Below are 15,111 nucleotides of genomic sequence, written 5' to 3' on the forward strand. Positions count from 1 at the left end.
GTATAATCTGTCTATTTATATTATATATGGCTGTGTGTTTTCTATTTATAATACAGCTATATGTCTATTTATAATCTGTGGTCTATCTATAATCTGTCTATAATTCTTTTCTATCTATGTATAATCTATCTGTCCATTTATTCACGTCTTTCTATTTATAATCTGTCTATGTATAATCTATTTAGAATCTATCTGTCTGCATGTCTATTTATCTATTTATAATCTATCTGTCAATCTATCTTTCCTCTGAAGCAGTGTATGTAAAGTTCACAGAGAAGGTCTGTTTTTGCCATGAGAGCTAAGCACTCCGGAACCTTTCTCTCCGTGTTGCCCCGGGATGTATTTGGGTGTGACACTTTACGGAACACTTACCATGGAGGAGCAGGAGATGCAGATAAAAGTGAAGAAAGGTAGTCATTAATTCTCTGACTCCGGATCGTGTGTGATTTTTATACACTTGTATTCTTTCTTCTTTAGAAGGTTGATTCATTGACTTTATAGTTAAACCAAAACATGATGAGCTGCACGGAAACCCCTCACAGCACTCTGTATGTATTTATGTTAATTAATATACTTGCTGTAGGTTCGAATGTAACGTTCTATGGTATTTTTTTTTACTTATATCGTATTTTCTTTAAACCTCTTTAACCCCTTAAGGACACATGACATGTGTGACATCGCATGATTCCCTTTTATTGCCGAAGTTTTGTCCTTAAGGGGTTAAAGATTTCTTCACAATCTCACTGCACTAGATTATCTGTGGAAGATCCCGCTTGATCACACACACACACACTCACACTCACACTCACACTCTCTCTCTCGCTGTGATTTTCACAGTGAGAATCACGCAAGCGCCTCTAGCGGCTGTCAATGAGACAGCCACTAGAGGACATAGGGGGAAGGCTTAACCCATTCATAAACATAGCAGTTTCTCTGAAACTGCTATGTTTATGAAAAAATGGGTTAACCCTAGAAGGACCTGGCACCCAGACCACCTCATTAAGCTGAAGTGGTCTGGGTGCCTAGAGTGGTCCTTTAATGTTCTATATAGTAACCCTTAGTATATCCTATATGCTGTGCTTTATGGTTACTGTAGAAAGCTTACAACTGTACTACACCTCACGGAAACCTAAATCGTATTGTCCACAAAAGTAGATGGGAGCAAAATAGAAGCACTGCAGGTTTGGTGGTGGCATAAAGATATTAAAGGGACACTATAATCACCAGAACAACTACAGCTTATTGAATTTGTTCTAGTGAGTAGAATCACTCACTACCTTCAGTCTTTTTGCTGCAAACATGCAAACGCTGTCTTTTCAGAGAAAATGCAGTGTTTACATTACAGCCTAGTGATAACGTCACTGGCCACTCCTCAGATAGCTGTTAGAGATCCTTCCTGGATCATGGCTGCCTAAGATGCATCCAAACATTCAGTGTCTCCTACCTCTGCATGCAGACACTGAACTTTCCTCATAGAGATTCATTGATTAAATTCATCTCTATGAGGAGATGCTGATTGGCCAGGGCTGTGTTTGAATCATGCTTGCTCTGCCCCTGATCTGCCTCTTTGTCAGTCTCAACCAATCCTATGGGGAAGCACTGTGATTGGATCAGGCTACCACTTCTGTTGATGTCAGCAGGTCTAAAGGAAATAGGGACAAAGCATGCAGCTCCAGACTTGAATAGAAGTAAGATTTTACTATATTTAGGGAGGCGAGGGGGGCTAGATGGTGGTTTTAACCCTATAGGGTCAGGAATACATGTTTGTGTTCCTGACCCTATAGTGCTCCTTTTAAGTAAAACTATTGATTTAGTTGGTTCCAATATCTCAAATAAAAGTAATTAAAACACCCAGCCTAACTATATTTAAGATAACATTGTATCAAATATATGAGGAATCCTGGAGTAAATAGGCCTTACATGTTCAAGCTGGTAAGCATTATCCTAGTTAGTCACTGTCAAGCTTACTACGATGAAGTGTTGATTGGCATCCATACTGGGAACCAGATTTGATTTAGTCCCATTTCCCTTTCACTGTAACAGACGACTGGCATGTCCTGAGACACTACTAACCTGTAATGGGTTTTGCTTGTTTTTTTTTTTTTTTTTTTTTTTAGTTACAGATAAGTTTACGGAGAGTATGTATGTTCTTGCCAATGAGCCATCTGTGGCTCTATACCGACTACAGGAGCATGTTCGCAGGTCTCTTCCTGAGCTAGCTCAGCACAAGGTAAGTGAGTAGTGATGTCCCGAACAGTTCGCCAGGAACCGTTCGCCGGCGAACCTATTCCTCATGGAGGTGGGAGGGTCTGGGAGGGAGGGTCTGCTGCTGATTGGCTGGAATGTGTCTGCTGACTGTGAGGTACAGGGTCAAAGTTTACTCAATGACGACGAATAGGGGGCGGACTGAACATTGCGCATGTTCGCCGGCTAACGGTTCCCGGCGAACTGTTCGGGACATCACTATAAGTGAGCAGTAGTATCAGAAATTCTCTCTGAATATAAAAAGATTGCTATAACTGACATGTTTTTATCTCCATCCCACAGGCTGACATGCAGAACTGGGAGGAACAAAGTCAAGGATCCATATATACCGTAGAGTATGCATGCAGGTGTCTGTTTCTGTTTTTATTTTGTATACTTGAGATATATTTATGCTCTACAATGTGCAAGGTTCTTGGAAGAATATAGTTTAGGGTTTTTTTATTATTCAGAGTATAACTACAGTAACATTGGAAGTTATCACTCACTGTTTGTGAGTAGTCCTACATAAAATGCTGTGGTGTTGCATAAAGGATGATTATAAATTTAATCTAAAACAATGGAATGGACAATAGTAATCAAGATCTTGACCAGTCCAGATCACTACGGGAACTGATAAGTGGGACCTGGTACAGAGAATTTGTATCCATGTCAGTCAGGCGAGAACTTTTGGCCTACTTTCATCTCTCCCCCCCCCCCCCCCATGGTTCTCAATAGAGCAGGAAGTCATTTGTATGCTTTATGCTTTCCTATGCAGGATCTGGATATAATTATATTACATCTTCTAATGTAATAAAACATGTTAACCATAAATACAATTAGAAATACTTGATGTTTTACTTGTTATATAATTAATTGTTATTATGTTGATCTTGAAAAAAAATTTGATTGTTAGTTGTAATTGTCTTAATTACTAGTTAAAGGGACACTATATAGTCACCCAGACCACTTCATCTCATTGTAGTGCAGTGTCCCAGTCCCACTTAGTCCTGCAGTTTTTTTAGAAACTGCAATAATTACGTTGCAGGACTTTGACTGTCCACATACAGCCACTAGAGGCACTTTCTGGTGGCTAACGGACTCTGCATTACTCTGTATGAGGACATCCAGCATCCCTTAAGTCTGCATAGGGAAGCATTAAAGCAATGCTTTCCTATGGGGAGGGCCTAATGAGCTTGGGGCACTTGCCGCGCATGCGCCTTTAGCTCACCTGGCAGGGCAGCGACCTAGCACTGGGACATCGGCATTGGACTTGGGTTAGTGACTAAAAGTTTATTTTTTTATGAACCGTGGGGGGCAAAGGGGGATGTGCGAAGGAGGGGTGGACCAGAGGGCTCAATATTTTTAGGAATGTAGATTTGTATTTTTATTTTAAAAAGACACTTATTGGAAGACCTGTAAGTTCATATCTTTTTCATATAAAATATTTCACACTGACTGCGCCCTGGCAAGCGACCGATTGTATTGTTCAGTAAATTAGAAATGTATGCACTCGCAAAGAACAGTGACATTTTCTCCCTCAGCATGCTTATGTAATGCAGGAAAAAAAAATTCCTGCCTCCTTCTGCAACAAGCATGTGTGAATTTTTTTTTTTTTTTTATATATTTGAGTGCTCTTCATTTAATACATTTACAGTAAATGTTTAATTGTCAGTTACATGAGCTCTGGTTCTGAAATGGCACTCTGCAAACACGCCATGGTAGTGATAGAACGTCTACATATTCTATCAAGTAAAGAGTTCAGGCTCTATTTTATTTTAGGTGAATATTATAGATAATACCTGTGAGCCATCAGCACAGTTATATACTGTGAGTACAACACTGTTAGTTTGTATGAATGCACTATATATGCTCACATAACACTTTAAATTAAAAAAAATAGACCTATTCATTGGATACTTTAAGCACCAAAACAATACATCTTAGTGCAGTGGTTTTGGTGCATAGATCATCTTTTCAGTATGACTAGTGTGTGCATTGCCTTTTGTGAGAAATGGCAATGTTTAATGTTCAATCAAACAGCCACTAGAGACATTTCCTTGTGGATACTTTTAGTAATTGGAATCCTTCATGTTCAGCATTGCAATGCTTCTTATTGGATCTCGGATTTAATGCTTCTCCATGAGATGCATCGAATTTTCCATGAAAAGCATTTGATTGGACTAAGATCATCTGGACATTTAAAGGGACACTCCAGGCACCCAGACCACTTCTGCCCATTGGAGTGGTCTGGGTGCCAACTCCCACTACCCTTAACCCTGCAACTGTAATTATTGCAGTTTTCAAAAACTGCAATAATTACCTTGCAGGGTTAACTCCTCCTCTAGTGACTGTCTACTAGACAGCCACTAGAGGGCACTTCCTGGTTTCTAGCACAGGTTTTCTGTGCTAGAGCGTCGCTGGACGTCCTCACGCTGTGTGAGGACCTCCAGCGTCGCTCAATTCCCCATAGGAAAGCATTGAAAAGCATGCGCATTAGGTCTCCTCAGCCGGCGGGCGGGATCAGTCTCCCCCGCCGGCTGACGTAATGAAGGGTTGGAGCAGCGGCGACCCGAAACCACCGCCGATGGACATCGGCGGGGGTCTCAGGTAAGTCACTGAAGGGGTTTTAACCCTTTCAGCAACCAGGGATGGCTGGTGGGAGAGCAAGGGGACCTGCAGTGCCAGGAAAACAGATTGTTTTCCTGGCACTGGAGAGTCCCTTTAATATCATTGAGTAAAGAGCAACTACAGCAGGAAAACTGGATTACTGTTAAGTTTTTTTGTTTTTTTTTACCCCTTAAGGACCAAACTTCTGGAATAAAAGGGAATCATGACATGTCACACATGTCATGTGTCGTTAAGGGTGGGCATGTATCCTCAGTAAGGATTACCAACATCAATAATAAATATTTGTATTGTTATAGCTTGTTCCTTTTTAACTTTTTTTTTTTAATACTGGTGTGTTTTCCCCACAGTGCCCTCAGGAGTATGAACTTTAGCAGTGTCCACTTCAAGAGCATCGATGGCCTTCTAAAACAAGCTGCCACCCTTAAACATCAGCTGAATACTTTGCAAGGCCGGAGATAGCACCGCAAAATAACTCATCCTGTTCATGTCACAGTCCTACAATGTAATATGGATTAGTTTAATAAAACTACGAGCGGGCTCATTCTATATGAATAGAGCAATACAATCTATCACTAGGAATGGGTAATAGCTGTACATCTGTATTTAAATGTTTTGTTTACATTTTGTGTGCCATGGATCTGTTTGATCAGTAGATGGACAAAACAATGACATTTACTTTTAAGAGACAACTGTGTCTTTATGCAAGGGCTATAGTGAGGTGGAATCACTGTAAAATGTGACTAATACAAATATAGAGCAATCACCATAGTAACCAGTGGATTCACTTGAACAGTATTGCAACTCTCACCCATTTTATGGAACAAGTATAGCAAGAGTTTATATTTGGAGATTTCAAAGGGAGATATGATTTGGTTGGGTAGGTTACATTGAAGTTAAACATAGATATTTACTAAACTCTGAATTTTAGCAAATTAGATCTCAAGTATAAAATGAAGGCTAAATTGCCAAAATGTGACTTTAGCAGAGTTGCAGACTTTTTCCTAATCCAGTATTTTAGTCTAAATTATGGCATTCTGATTTAGATTTTCTAAATTAAAAGTTTAGTGAATAGCTCTAAAGTGTGGTAAATAAAAATCTTTTAACATTACTGGGACGTGTGTGTATATGTATGTGCATGCACTATAGGTTCACAGTACTTCTACATGAAAAGCATTGGATTGGACCAGACAGCATCATTAAAAACCTTGGGTGAAAAGGGCTGCATAGAGTTGCAATGCTGTTCAGTGTTACGCTGTATTCGAATGGCTGGATGAAAGTCCCTGGTCGCCTGCAGTTCAGCCCTTTCCCTGTTTCTTTGGTTAATGTTTCTGCATTATGCAATGCAGTAATAAACTGAGCGTATCAGGAGAGTGTTCTCATCCTATCATTGCCACCTATTGCTGTTATGAGTTGGTATAGCTAAAGCAGAATTACACTCCTTAGCCAAAGGCTGGAGGCAGAGTCACTGGCATCCAGAGGCTCTCATACAGTGTTAAACCTTTTTAAAATGGTTTAAAACTGGACTGTGGAACTGCGCCAGGGAACTCCAGGCGCCATAACCACTTCTATAAGATGAAGTGGCTATGGTGCCTAGAGTGTTCTCTTAATAGCCTTCTAACCCTTTGTTTCACTAAGGAAAGCAAACATTTAAAAAGTATGTAAAGTGATGCACAGACCAAAGTATAAGCCTAAGAGAAAAGTTATTGTAAACTTGCCCCTGTGTAGCTGTATTTATTTTCACATTTTTGAAATCCTCATATTGTAACGTGTTTAAGGGTCATTTGGAATATTTTTAATTAAAAAAAAATAAAGTGAGTTTTTTTTTTTTCTGTTTTTTTTGCAAGGGGAATACTGTGGTTATGATTTAACATTCTTAATGATTTTCCATTTTGCATCACACAGGATGTTTATACTGCTTATTTAGGGGACGCAAGTGTGTATTGTAGATATTACATACTTCATCTATAGGGTTTGCTTATATAGTTTCCAATTATATACCACCACACAACTCAAATGTCTCCAACGTTATACATCTAAAAAGGTATGTTGATGTAAAGTTATCATGTTTTATAAGATACATGAGTATACAAAATCCATGTTTGATTGAATTGATAGTGATAATACGGAATAACATACCCCTTCACTATCAAGTCATCTGAAAAGGGAGCAGTCTCTAGGTGTAGGGATGAGCCCACTTCTTCTTCTAACTTCTTCAAAATAGTTTGTCGAAAAAAACAAGAACAAGGAGGTCAACCAGAGACTCTCCTGGCAACATAATCATTACACTGAGCTGTAGTGGCTATGTTGTTTAGAGCATCCCTTTGACACTGCCATTAGAGCACAGTAATATGGTATACTCAAAACACACAGGACAGCTATTTCTATACAGTCTTGTAAATGCAATCTCTATAGAAACATCAGTGCATAGGAATCTTTTTTTGTTATTGATTTTCCAGACTAAACAAACTTATTGCAGTCAAATTGTGGATTATGAGACATAGATGGCTGGCATATGACATGGTCCAATTCTCAATAGTTTTTTTCCCCCCATCATGTCTCTTTATTTTCTCAGTGAAGATAACTATATTTTGTCTAAGCTCCTGACTCCTATCTACTTTCCAAAAGAGTATTGGTTTACATTTTGAAGATTTTACAAAGTGTGTCAATTGTCCACCGTTGCTCCTCTCCTGTAGCACACATAAATTATGTTTAGTTCCCAGTGCTATGTGGCACTTCCCAGTAGAATGCTGTGATTGGCTCCTTGTAAGCTGTGTGGCTCATTTTCTCTTCCAGTTCATGTGCCCTAGTTATGTTCGTCGGTTCTTTGGAATCCAGTAATATCCTGGATCTTGCACACAGTGAGATGCGGCCACAACAAGAGTTTATGCTAGCAGATTGGTGTGACTGGACATAGAATAAAGAATTTGAACCCGACATTCCTTGTTGCAGAGAGAACCTTTCCCCCTTTTGAAAAGAACTCATAGGGGAGATTAATCAAGGTGTTCTGTTCTAAAAAGTGGTGCAAAAATGTAAAAGGGGAGAATTCACCAATGGTTTCCATAATGATTGCCCCACTTTTTAGAACAGAACACCTTAATCAATCTTCCTCGGTATGTTCGGGTTCTAACTGTTGAAGCTTTGGCATGTTCTATTTTTGTGATGTTGTTGTTTTGGTAACCTTTTCATACTAATGTGGAATCCTTTCCCACTACTCCTGGTTTTCTTGGGATCATTGTTCTGAGTTCCTGGTTTACTCCATTCCATGGCTTGGAATTTGGCTGCATGAGCCCTGATTCTGCAGAAAGTGTCCTTTGTATCCTGGGTATGTTAAAACGCTCCTCTCCGTTTCTATGGCCTGTGATATCACTCTGGTTCAACACGCAGGAAATGTGGGGTAGTGGTGGGGAAAAAGGCTGGAGTTTCTGATGCTGCTGTTGGTGTAGTTGTTGTTGCTGTAGTTGATGTAGCTGTTGTTGCTGTTGTTGCTGTTGTTTCTGCTGCTGCTGGATGTATGGAGGATAGGAAAACTCACGATGGATTTCGGGACGAGGACGCACAGGAGACACCTCTTTGCCGTTGTTTAAATCATTGGAAGGCACCGAGTCATTAAGATCTCCACTAGGAGCGGAGTCATTTTCAAAGAGAGTACTAGGCAGCTCTTCGTGGCTGTGATGTGTAACCTGGGTTGCCTTGTGTAATGTATGGCCCACCGTGATGATCATAAAAATGGAACCCAAAGTCAGGATGCACGAGCTGGCAATTCCAGTTTCGATCTCAAACAGGATTAGCATATATAAAGACAAAGCTGTAGAGACAGAGGAGATAATGTTATTTTGTAGGGACTGATAACTTCTTATGGAACAGAGGACATATCTAATCAGGAAAATATTTGCTAGCTTGTATCGGCTGGGGTGATTTTATATATGACAATGAGTCCCAACAAATTCAGCTAGAGGGTCACCCGTTATGTACCCAGGATAATGTTAATGAATTCCAAAGAGGTATATCTCTGTTTATTGTCATGTATGTGTACTGAAAGAACCTTGTGTAAGGAACTTATTTGCTAGTAAAACCTACTCACATTGAAACCCTAACTTCTCATGGGAACTTTAAATCAGTCACGGGAATTTAAACTTATTTAAAGCCCCCATCCCTTGCAGTCTGAGCCAGTTGAAACTGTGAACACAGCACATGGTTATATATTAGGACCAGGCAAAGATTGGAGGGAAACTTAGTGTTATACAGTAGTTGATTTTAAATATGTAGACTTTAGAAAAAGTAGTAGATATGGATTAAAATAAAGTACTTCTTTAAAGGGTCATTTTAGGCACCATCACAACTATACAACATAGGAAATATCAATGGAATAAATGTGTTGAGGAAAAATAGAAGATAATTCCAGGCACTCTCAGGATACAAAAAGGCAAATTTATTGAACCCACTGCAACGTTTTGACCTACACGGTCTTTGTCAAGCAGGTCGAAATGTTGCAGTGGGTTCAATAAATGTGCCTGGACTCTTCTATTTTTCCTCATCAAATACTTGGTTCCTGGTACTGGTCTGGTGCACCCGGATTCATTTCAAATGGGTTTGAGTGCAGTTCCACATTCCTGCTACATTATATTCAACTTGGCACTCCACAAACTGTGGTATTCTACTGGCACTGGCTGCTCACTGTATACTAGACACGCCCCTACTCGCGGTATAGCGAGTAGGGGCTGAATTTACTAATACTAAGTAATCCCCCCCCTTATTGTTATTTATGGCCCCCACACGCCGCGCAGGGGTGGGGGCCGGACATTAGGTCCCCCCCTTATTGTTATTTAGGGCCCACAGCCGCCGCGCAGGGGTGGGGGCCGGGGGGAGGACAGTAGCCCCCCCCCCTCCACATTCTTATTTATGGCCCCCACCCACCACTCAGGGCTAGGGGCCGGGGTGGATGACAGTAGGTCCCCACCCCCCCTTATTGTTATTTAAGGCCCCCATCCGCCGCTCAGGGGTGGGGGCCGGAGGGGAGGACAGTAGGTCCCCCTCCACATTCTTATTTAGGGCCCCCACCTGTCGCACAGGGGTGGGGGCAATAGGTTTTTTTGTTTTTTTTTACAGTAAGCAGCCACTGGCTGCTCACTGTTTTCTAGACACGCCCCTACTCGCGGTATAGCGAGTAGGGGCTGAATTTACTAATACTAAGTAATCTTTACCAATTTAGGTCTTTCAGCCTTTTGGTAGATAGCTTCCTAATACCATGTGAATTAGGGAGTTATCTACTAAGCGCCTGCTTATTTTATGTTATTTTAAGTGATTTCCATATCCACATTTGTTTGCAGGGCACTTGTCCTACCCTTACCCCCATTTTACTTCCTTTTGCAGCCCTCTAGCCTTTTCCAGGACTTTTTTAGAGGCATTTTAGTGCCCAAAAGTTCGGGTCCCCATTGACTTCAATGGGGTTCGGGTTCGGGGTCAAATTCAAGCCCGAACCCGGACTTTTTTTTCAAAGTTCGGCCGAACCCGCCGGGCCCGAACATCCAGGTGTCCGCTCAGCTCTAGTGTTAACAGTCATGCTAGGATGGTTTTAGCTTTCAAAGCAGTTCTATTCATGCTATAGGATTATTGATAATAAACTACATATTCAATAAATCCCTGTTGGGACCACTTTGACCAGAAAGGGATGCTCCTGGTTGGAGGTTTATTTCTGCTGTGGGATCCATCTGTCTGCTCCAGCACACAGACCCATTAAACAGAAAAATAGCAATTTATTTAATTTTGAACGTGTTCTCTGTGTTATGTATTGAAAAGCGGGTCGTTTTTCCCCATACTTGACCTTTTAATTATATTTATAGATAATTGAGGCTCATTACTTTGAGAGTTATATAAATAATAATATTTATTTGCGAAAAATGTCCATTCACCAGCAATGTAAACTCACCGGCTAAATATAGGGAGACCCCAAGGCAGAACAGGCAGACAGCAGATTGACGAATACTCCGGTTATCCAGCAGGAACCAGTCCCCCCTAGATAGGGCACATAATTAGAATATGACTTTTGCACTGGGGAGAGGCGACAGACTTATAAAAAAAATTAAAGAATATCTTCACATTGGAGATTAACATGTACTTCAATTAGTCGATTTAACTATTACCTCATAAACCTTCATCTCTTACAATATTGTCCAAATGCCTCAAAAAACACATCTTCACAAAAGCCTTCCTTGACCTTCCAAAGTTCAGTCCCCTACCACTTCAACTCATCTGACCTCACAACCTGCTCACACTCCCTGCTGCAATTTAAAGGAACAATCCAGGCACTATAACAACTTCATCTAATTGAAGTTGTTATGGTGTCAGGAGCTTCCTGCCGCCAGCTTACCATTAGTAGTTAAAACATCAACAGACAGTTTAACCCAAAAGTGTTGTCCAGTACCTCTCCTTACGATTGGACAGGGTTGCCACTGACTGACTGAGGGCATCTGATGACACTCTAAGCCAATCAGTAGTTCCCCATTCACAAAACGGCTTGAGAAACATACATATTTTTCTGAAACTGTTTTGTGAAAGGAAAACTATGTCCAAGGCTTCCGGATTCAAGACTTGGACAATAGAGGAAGGAGAAGACTAGATTCAAAACTTTGGGGTTAATTAATTTCTTTAACAGTTTAAGGTAAGCAGGTGCAAGGGACCTCTTGGCCCCATAAGTTGTTATAGTGCCTGGAGGATCCCTTTATATGGTGATATGGGCTGACATTAAAAAGCCATGTATCATTATAGGGCTGTTTTATTGGTCTCCTCATAATGCCAGAATCACTGCTGTACGGGGCTATAGATTTAGGTGGTTACGGGAATAGTTAGGTTTGGAAGCTTAAGTTTTAGGAATTTTTTGCCTTCAGGATGCGCTTACCCTGATACCTTAATCATAGGAGTTACATTTTATAGCATATATTACCCCCAAAATCCTAAGCCTCCTCGAACCAGCCAAGGAAGCATCTACAAATATGTAAAACGCATTCAACTACATATAGTCTTTTTCACTCCGGACTACCTGATATACCGTTTTGTCTATATAGTAGACAGTGGGCTGTCTATATAGCAGCTGCGATTTTTATAAATCATTGCTGTGATAAGCTAATTTTAATGTATAATGTATTGTGAGTGGGCTCAGCAAATTGTAAGTATCATGCACTTTGGAAAATGCAATGTGCTTCTGGTGCTTGGCCTGTTCCCTTTAAATTGTCTCGGCTTCATTAATGGCATTACCAAGGAATTCTTACTTTCACTTAATAATGACTTTGGAAGCACAGCCACAAATGTATCCCTGCAGGCATAACAGCTAATTAACAATTCCTTTTTTAAGGGGTATTTATGCATGTAGAATTCTGTCTGAGTTGGAGTACATTGTCCTGAGTTGTACATATGGCTGTATGGCGTTTTTAGACACCTGGCTACCATCTGCCACATGTCCGAGGTAAAACAATGAACTATTTTTCTAATTTTACCCATTTCTTTTGTTTATGTACAGACTTACAGTTCTGCCATCTGTAAACCAAAATGATGTTTCACTCTGACATTTGCTCCAGTCCTCCCTGGACCCCTCAGGGGTCTACTCACTAAACAGAGATTGAATATCATCTCATTGTTTAGTGAAATTAAATATCTCAGGGAGATTAAATATCAGGAATTGGGGAAAATTTTATCTTTTTTTTATTTATATATATTTGTTTCTAGTGTGAATTTTACAGAAATTTTTCATAGAGCATAATGTAAAAAACAAAAAGGGAATTCAACTGGAAAATGTGTCAGACATCTGTCAGAATTACATTTTTTTAATAATTTTTTTTTAAATGTGAATTTGTGCTACTGATCTCGGTAGCAGGGAGTAAACTTTGGCTTGAGAGTGCTTGAAAAGTGGAGCAGAAGCTAGTAGAAAAATAGACCTAATAAGACATTATTTAATGTAAAACTCATTGTCCGCAAGAATTGATCCCTTTAACTTAATGCCAATGAGTGAGCTGAGTTTCTATTCCAGACTGATTTTTAAACCAATTAACAGGAACGGTACATTATACTGTACTAATAACGTATCACTGTCGTGAGTTCACGTGATGCAAGGTGCAACTGACCCTTAAACATGTCCCTGCACCCTTTGTTCTCATGGTGCACTGACCTCTAACGTCTTTAGTTAGTGCCACTGCCAACAAAGAGTTAATGTCCATGAGAATGCTAATGACCTGCAAAGCGCTTCACGCTGGCTCATTGTTATTAGGAATTGGCCAGAACAAAAGGGCGAGCATTTGAAATCTGGGGCAGACATTCATTGAGGCAAAGGCACAGCTCTTAAAAAAGCTAGACAAGAACAAAGTATACATTGAAAATAAAAGGGGTGGAAGGACCCTTATGTATAATTCTGTGAAGCGATCTTCTTAGCATTGGGTGTAATTCAGGGTGTAATTCAGTAGACTATTGATCATCCCTTGCCAGGAATTTTTCTTTCTGCTATAAAAGAGGCACAGTCACTGTCCCTGAATCCAGCTACAGTGCAGACATGAAAAGGCCAGATTTGGCGCTTAAGGCACAAAATCTGTTTCATTCTTTGGCTCCTCCAGTCGATGACTTAGAACAGTAAAACAAGAATTAAGTTTAGCACTGGAGAGATTTGTGAGCCACACTGTCTCTAATTCTCTGCATGCTGTAAGCGGTTACTTGAGCATCATGGGAAATACAGTTCTCAACAACTTGCGTGGTGGAGATGATGCATCCCTCAGGGTTACTGGCTAAAGTATAAATTGACAAGAATTCAATAAATTAATTTAAAATTTTAGCCGGAAAAATTCTCCAAGTCAGATTTGTTTTTTAAGTTCTGACATTTTGACCTAAACATGTTAAATTCACATTGAATTCCAGACAAAAATTACATTTAGTCGTGATGCTTTCTGTGTTGTTCAGCATTATGTCTGATAAAGTAACAGAGTCTGTATACAAAGGACAAAATAAAACACATATCTATTCACATCACATCAATGGAACCTTTCTAACGCGAAATACTTCGCCAGATAATGATGGCTGTTTTTGAACTTGTAATATACTTTTTGCCCAGTATTACAATAAAAACACAATGCACCATGGGTAGGTCATTTATATTTCACATGATTTTGCATACGCAGAACACCAAATTCCTGTCATCCCTTGTGTACTCACCTTCTAGACTCAGGGTCCTCTCGGATCGCTTCCGAAGTAAAGTACGAGTGTAGCAAGCAAAGCAGAAAGCAGCTTGTATTAAGAGCAAGACACAGAGCAGCCAGAACTACAGAGGCTGGCAGAAGAATCTTGCCAGCAGCTGGGCCCAATCCTGCCGTGTGGTCCCCCTGTTTCACAGTGGTTTGAACCTGGAAGATTAAAATGACCGAAAGAGACGCCATGATGGCAGCCAGGACGCCAAAAAGAGCTAGGACGGTTAGGGACTGCTGACTGTAATGGGATGGCATGGTGTAGATCTGCAGTAAACTATGGTTTTTAAGTTGACTTTAAAACTGAAGCAAATCACAGATTGTAGATGGTCCAAATGTGTTCTACTCAATCCAAAATAGAATCTATCTTTTGTAACAAATAAACTAAATCCCTCCGCCACAAAGCTCCTGTTCTCTAAGTCTCAGCAGATTCACAGAATGGGTCATTTTCTACAGTCTTCAATTAACTTAAAAATACAAGAATGTTCTATAAACCGAGATTTATCATCTTTGACTTCCTTAATAATTCCTAGATTAATCTACTCTAGATTACACTAAAAGGTACAATTGCCGCAATATAAATTCTATTCAAATTCTATTCAAAATCAAAACGTCTATTAAACAAACTAACCAGTCATAACCAGGTTTCCAAATACAGCTTTTACTAGTCGAAGTTAATAAAAAACAACTTTTAAAAAAAAGTACTACAAATGCACTATTCTGTTTTAAAGAAAAAAAATTCTCTTAATTTTACTTTTAGTTTTTTTCTCAAATGTATAAGAGTACAATCCACTCTAAAAGATCAAAAAAGCTCACACTGACTGCAATTTAAATTGTTTGCTGAAAATTTAAAGTCAAATTTCAGAAAAAATATCCATCAAATTCTAGATCCATCAGAATTTTTGGTGCGAAGCAAATCTACGTGGTTTATAACAAAAAGCATCAAAAGGTTGTCTGCAGGCAAAACTGTTGTACAAAGATAATAATTCATATGGCAGTAAAACACCAGACAATAATCTCA

General features: G+C 39.8%; 2 protein-coding genes across 2 annotated transcripts; one reads left to right on the forward strand and one right to left on the reverse strand.

The window, feature by feature from the left end:
* The first annotated feature begins 252 nt into the window (after positions 1-252).
* Positions 253-5,474, forward strand: BORCS8 (BLOC-1 related complex subunit 8). Its single transcript, XM_063455374.1, has 4 exons — positions 253-410; positions 2,118-2,230; positions 2,548-2,612; positions 5,220-5,474. Exons 1-4 carry the CDS (start codon positions 338-340, stop codon positions 5,329-5,331), a joined length of 363 nt encoding a protein of 120 aa, XP_063311444.1. The 5' UTR covers positions 253-337; the 3' UTR covers positions 5,332-5,474.
* Positions 5,475-7,408: 1,934 nt separating this feature from the next.
* On the reverse strand, positions 7,409-14,625 carry TMEM221 (transmembrane protein 221). The gene is made up of 3 exons (XM_063457295.1): positions 14,062-14,625; positions 10,799-10,884; positions 7,409-8,677 (listed from the first exon to the last, which is right to left on the reverse strand). Exons 1-3 carry the CDS (start codon positions 14,346-14,348, stop codon positions 8,055-8,057), a joined length of 996 nt encoding a protein of 331 aa, XP_063313365.1. The 5' UTR covers positions 14,349-14,625; the 3' UTR covers positions 7,409-8,054.
* Positions 14,626-15,111: the final 486 nt, after the last annotated feature.

The sequence above is a fragment of the Pelobates fuscus genome, chromosome 5 (genome assembly GCF_036172605.1).
Source record: "Pelobates fuscus isolate aPelFus1 chromosome 5, aPelFus1.pri, whole genome shotgun sequence".
NCBI lineage: Eukaryota > Metazoa > Chordata > Amphibia > Anura > Pelobatidae > Pelobates > Pelobates fuscus.

Excerpts from the sequence above, each read along its gene's own strand:
- BORCS8 (XM_063455374.1), top strand. The coding sequence starts at position 338 with ATGTATTTGGGTGTGACACTTTACGGAACACTTACCATGGAGGAGCAG. Across the intron at positions 411-2,117 it reads GCAGATAAAAGTGAAGAAAG|TTACAGATAAGTTTACGGAG; the intron begins GTAGTCATTAAT and ends TTTTTTTTTTAG. Across the intron at positions 2,613-5,219 it reads ACCGTAGAGTATGCATGCAG|TGCCCTCAGGAGTATGAACT; the intron begins GTGTCTGTTTCT and ends TTTTCCCCACAG.
- TMEM221 (XM_063457295.1), bottom strand. The coding sequence starts at position 14,348 with ATGCCATCCCATTACAGTCAGCAGTCCCTAACCGTCCTAGCTCTTTTT. Across the intron at positions 10,885-14,061 it reads GAGGACCCTGAGTCTAGAAG|GGGGGACTGGTTCCTGCTGG; the intron begins GTGAGTACACAA and ends TGCCCTATCTAG. Across the intron at positions 8,678-10,798 it reads GGTCTCCCTATATTTAGCCG|CTTTGTCTTTATATATGCTA; the intron begins GTGAGTTTACAT and ends CTGTCTCTACAG.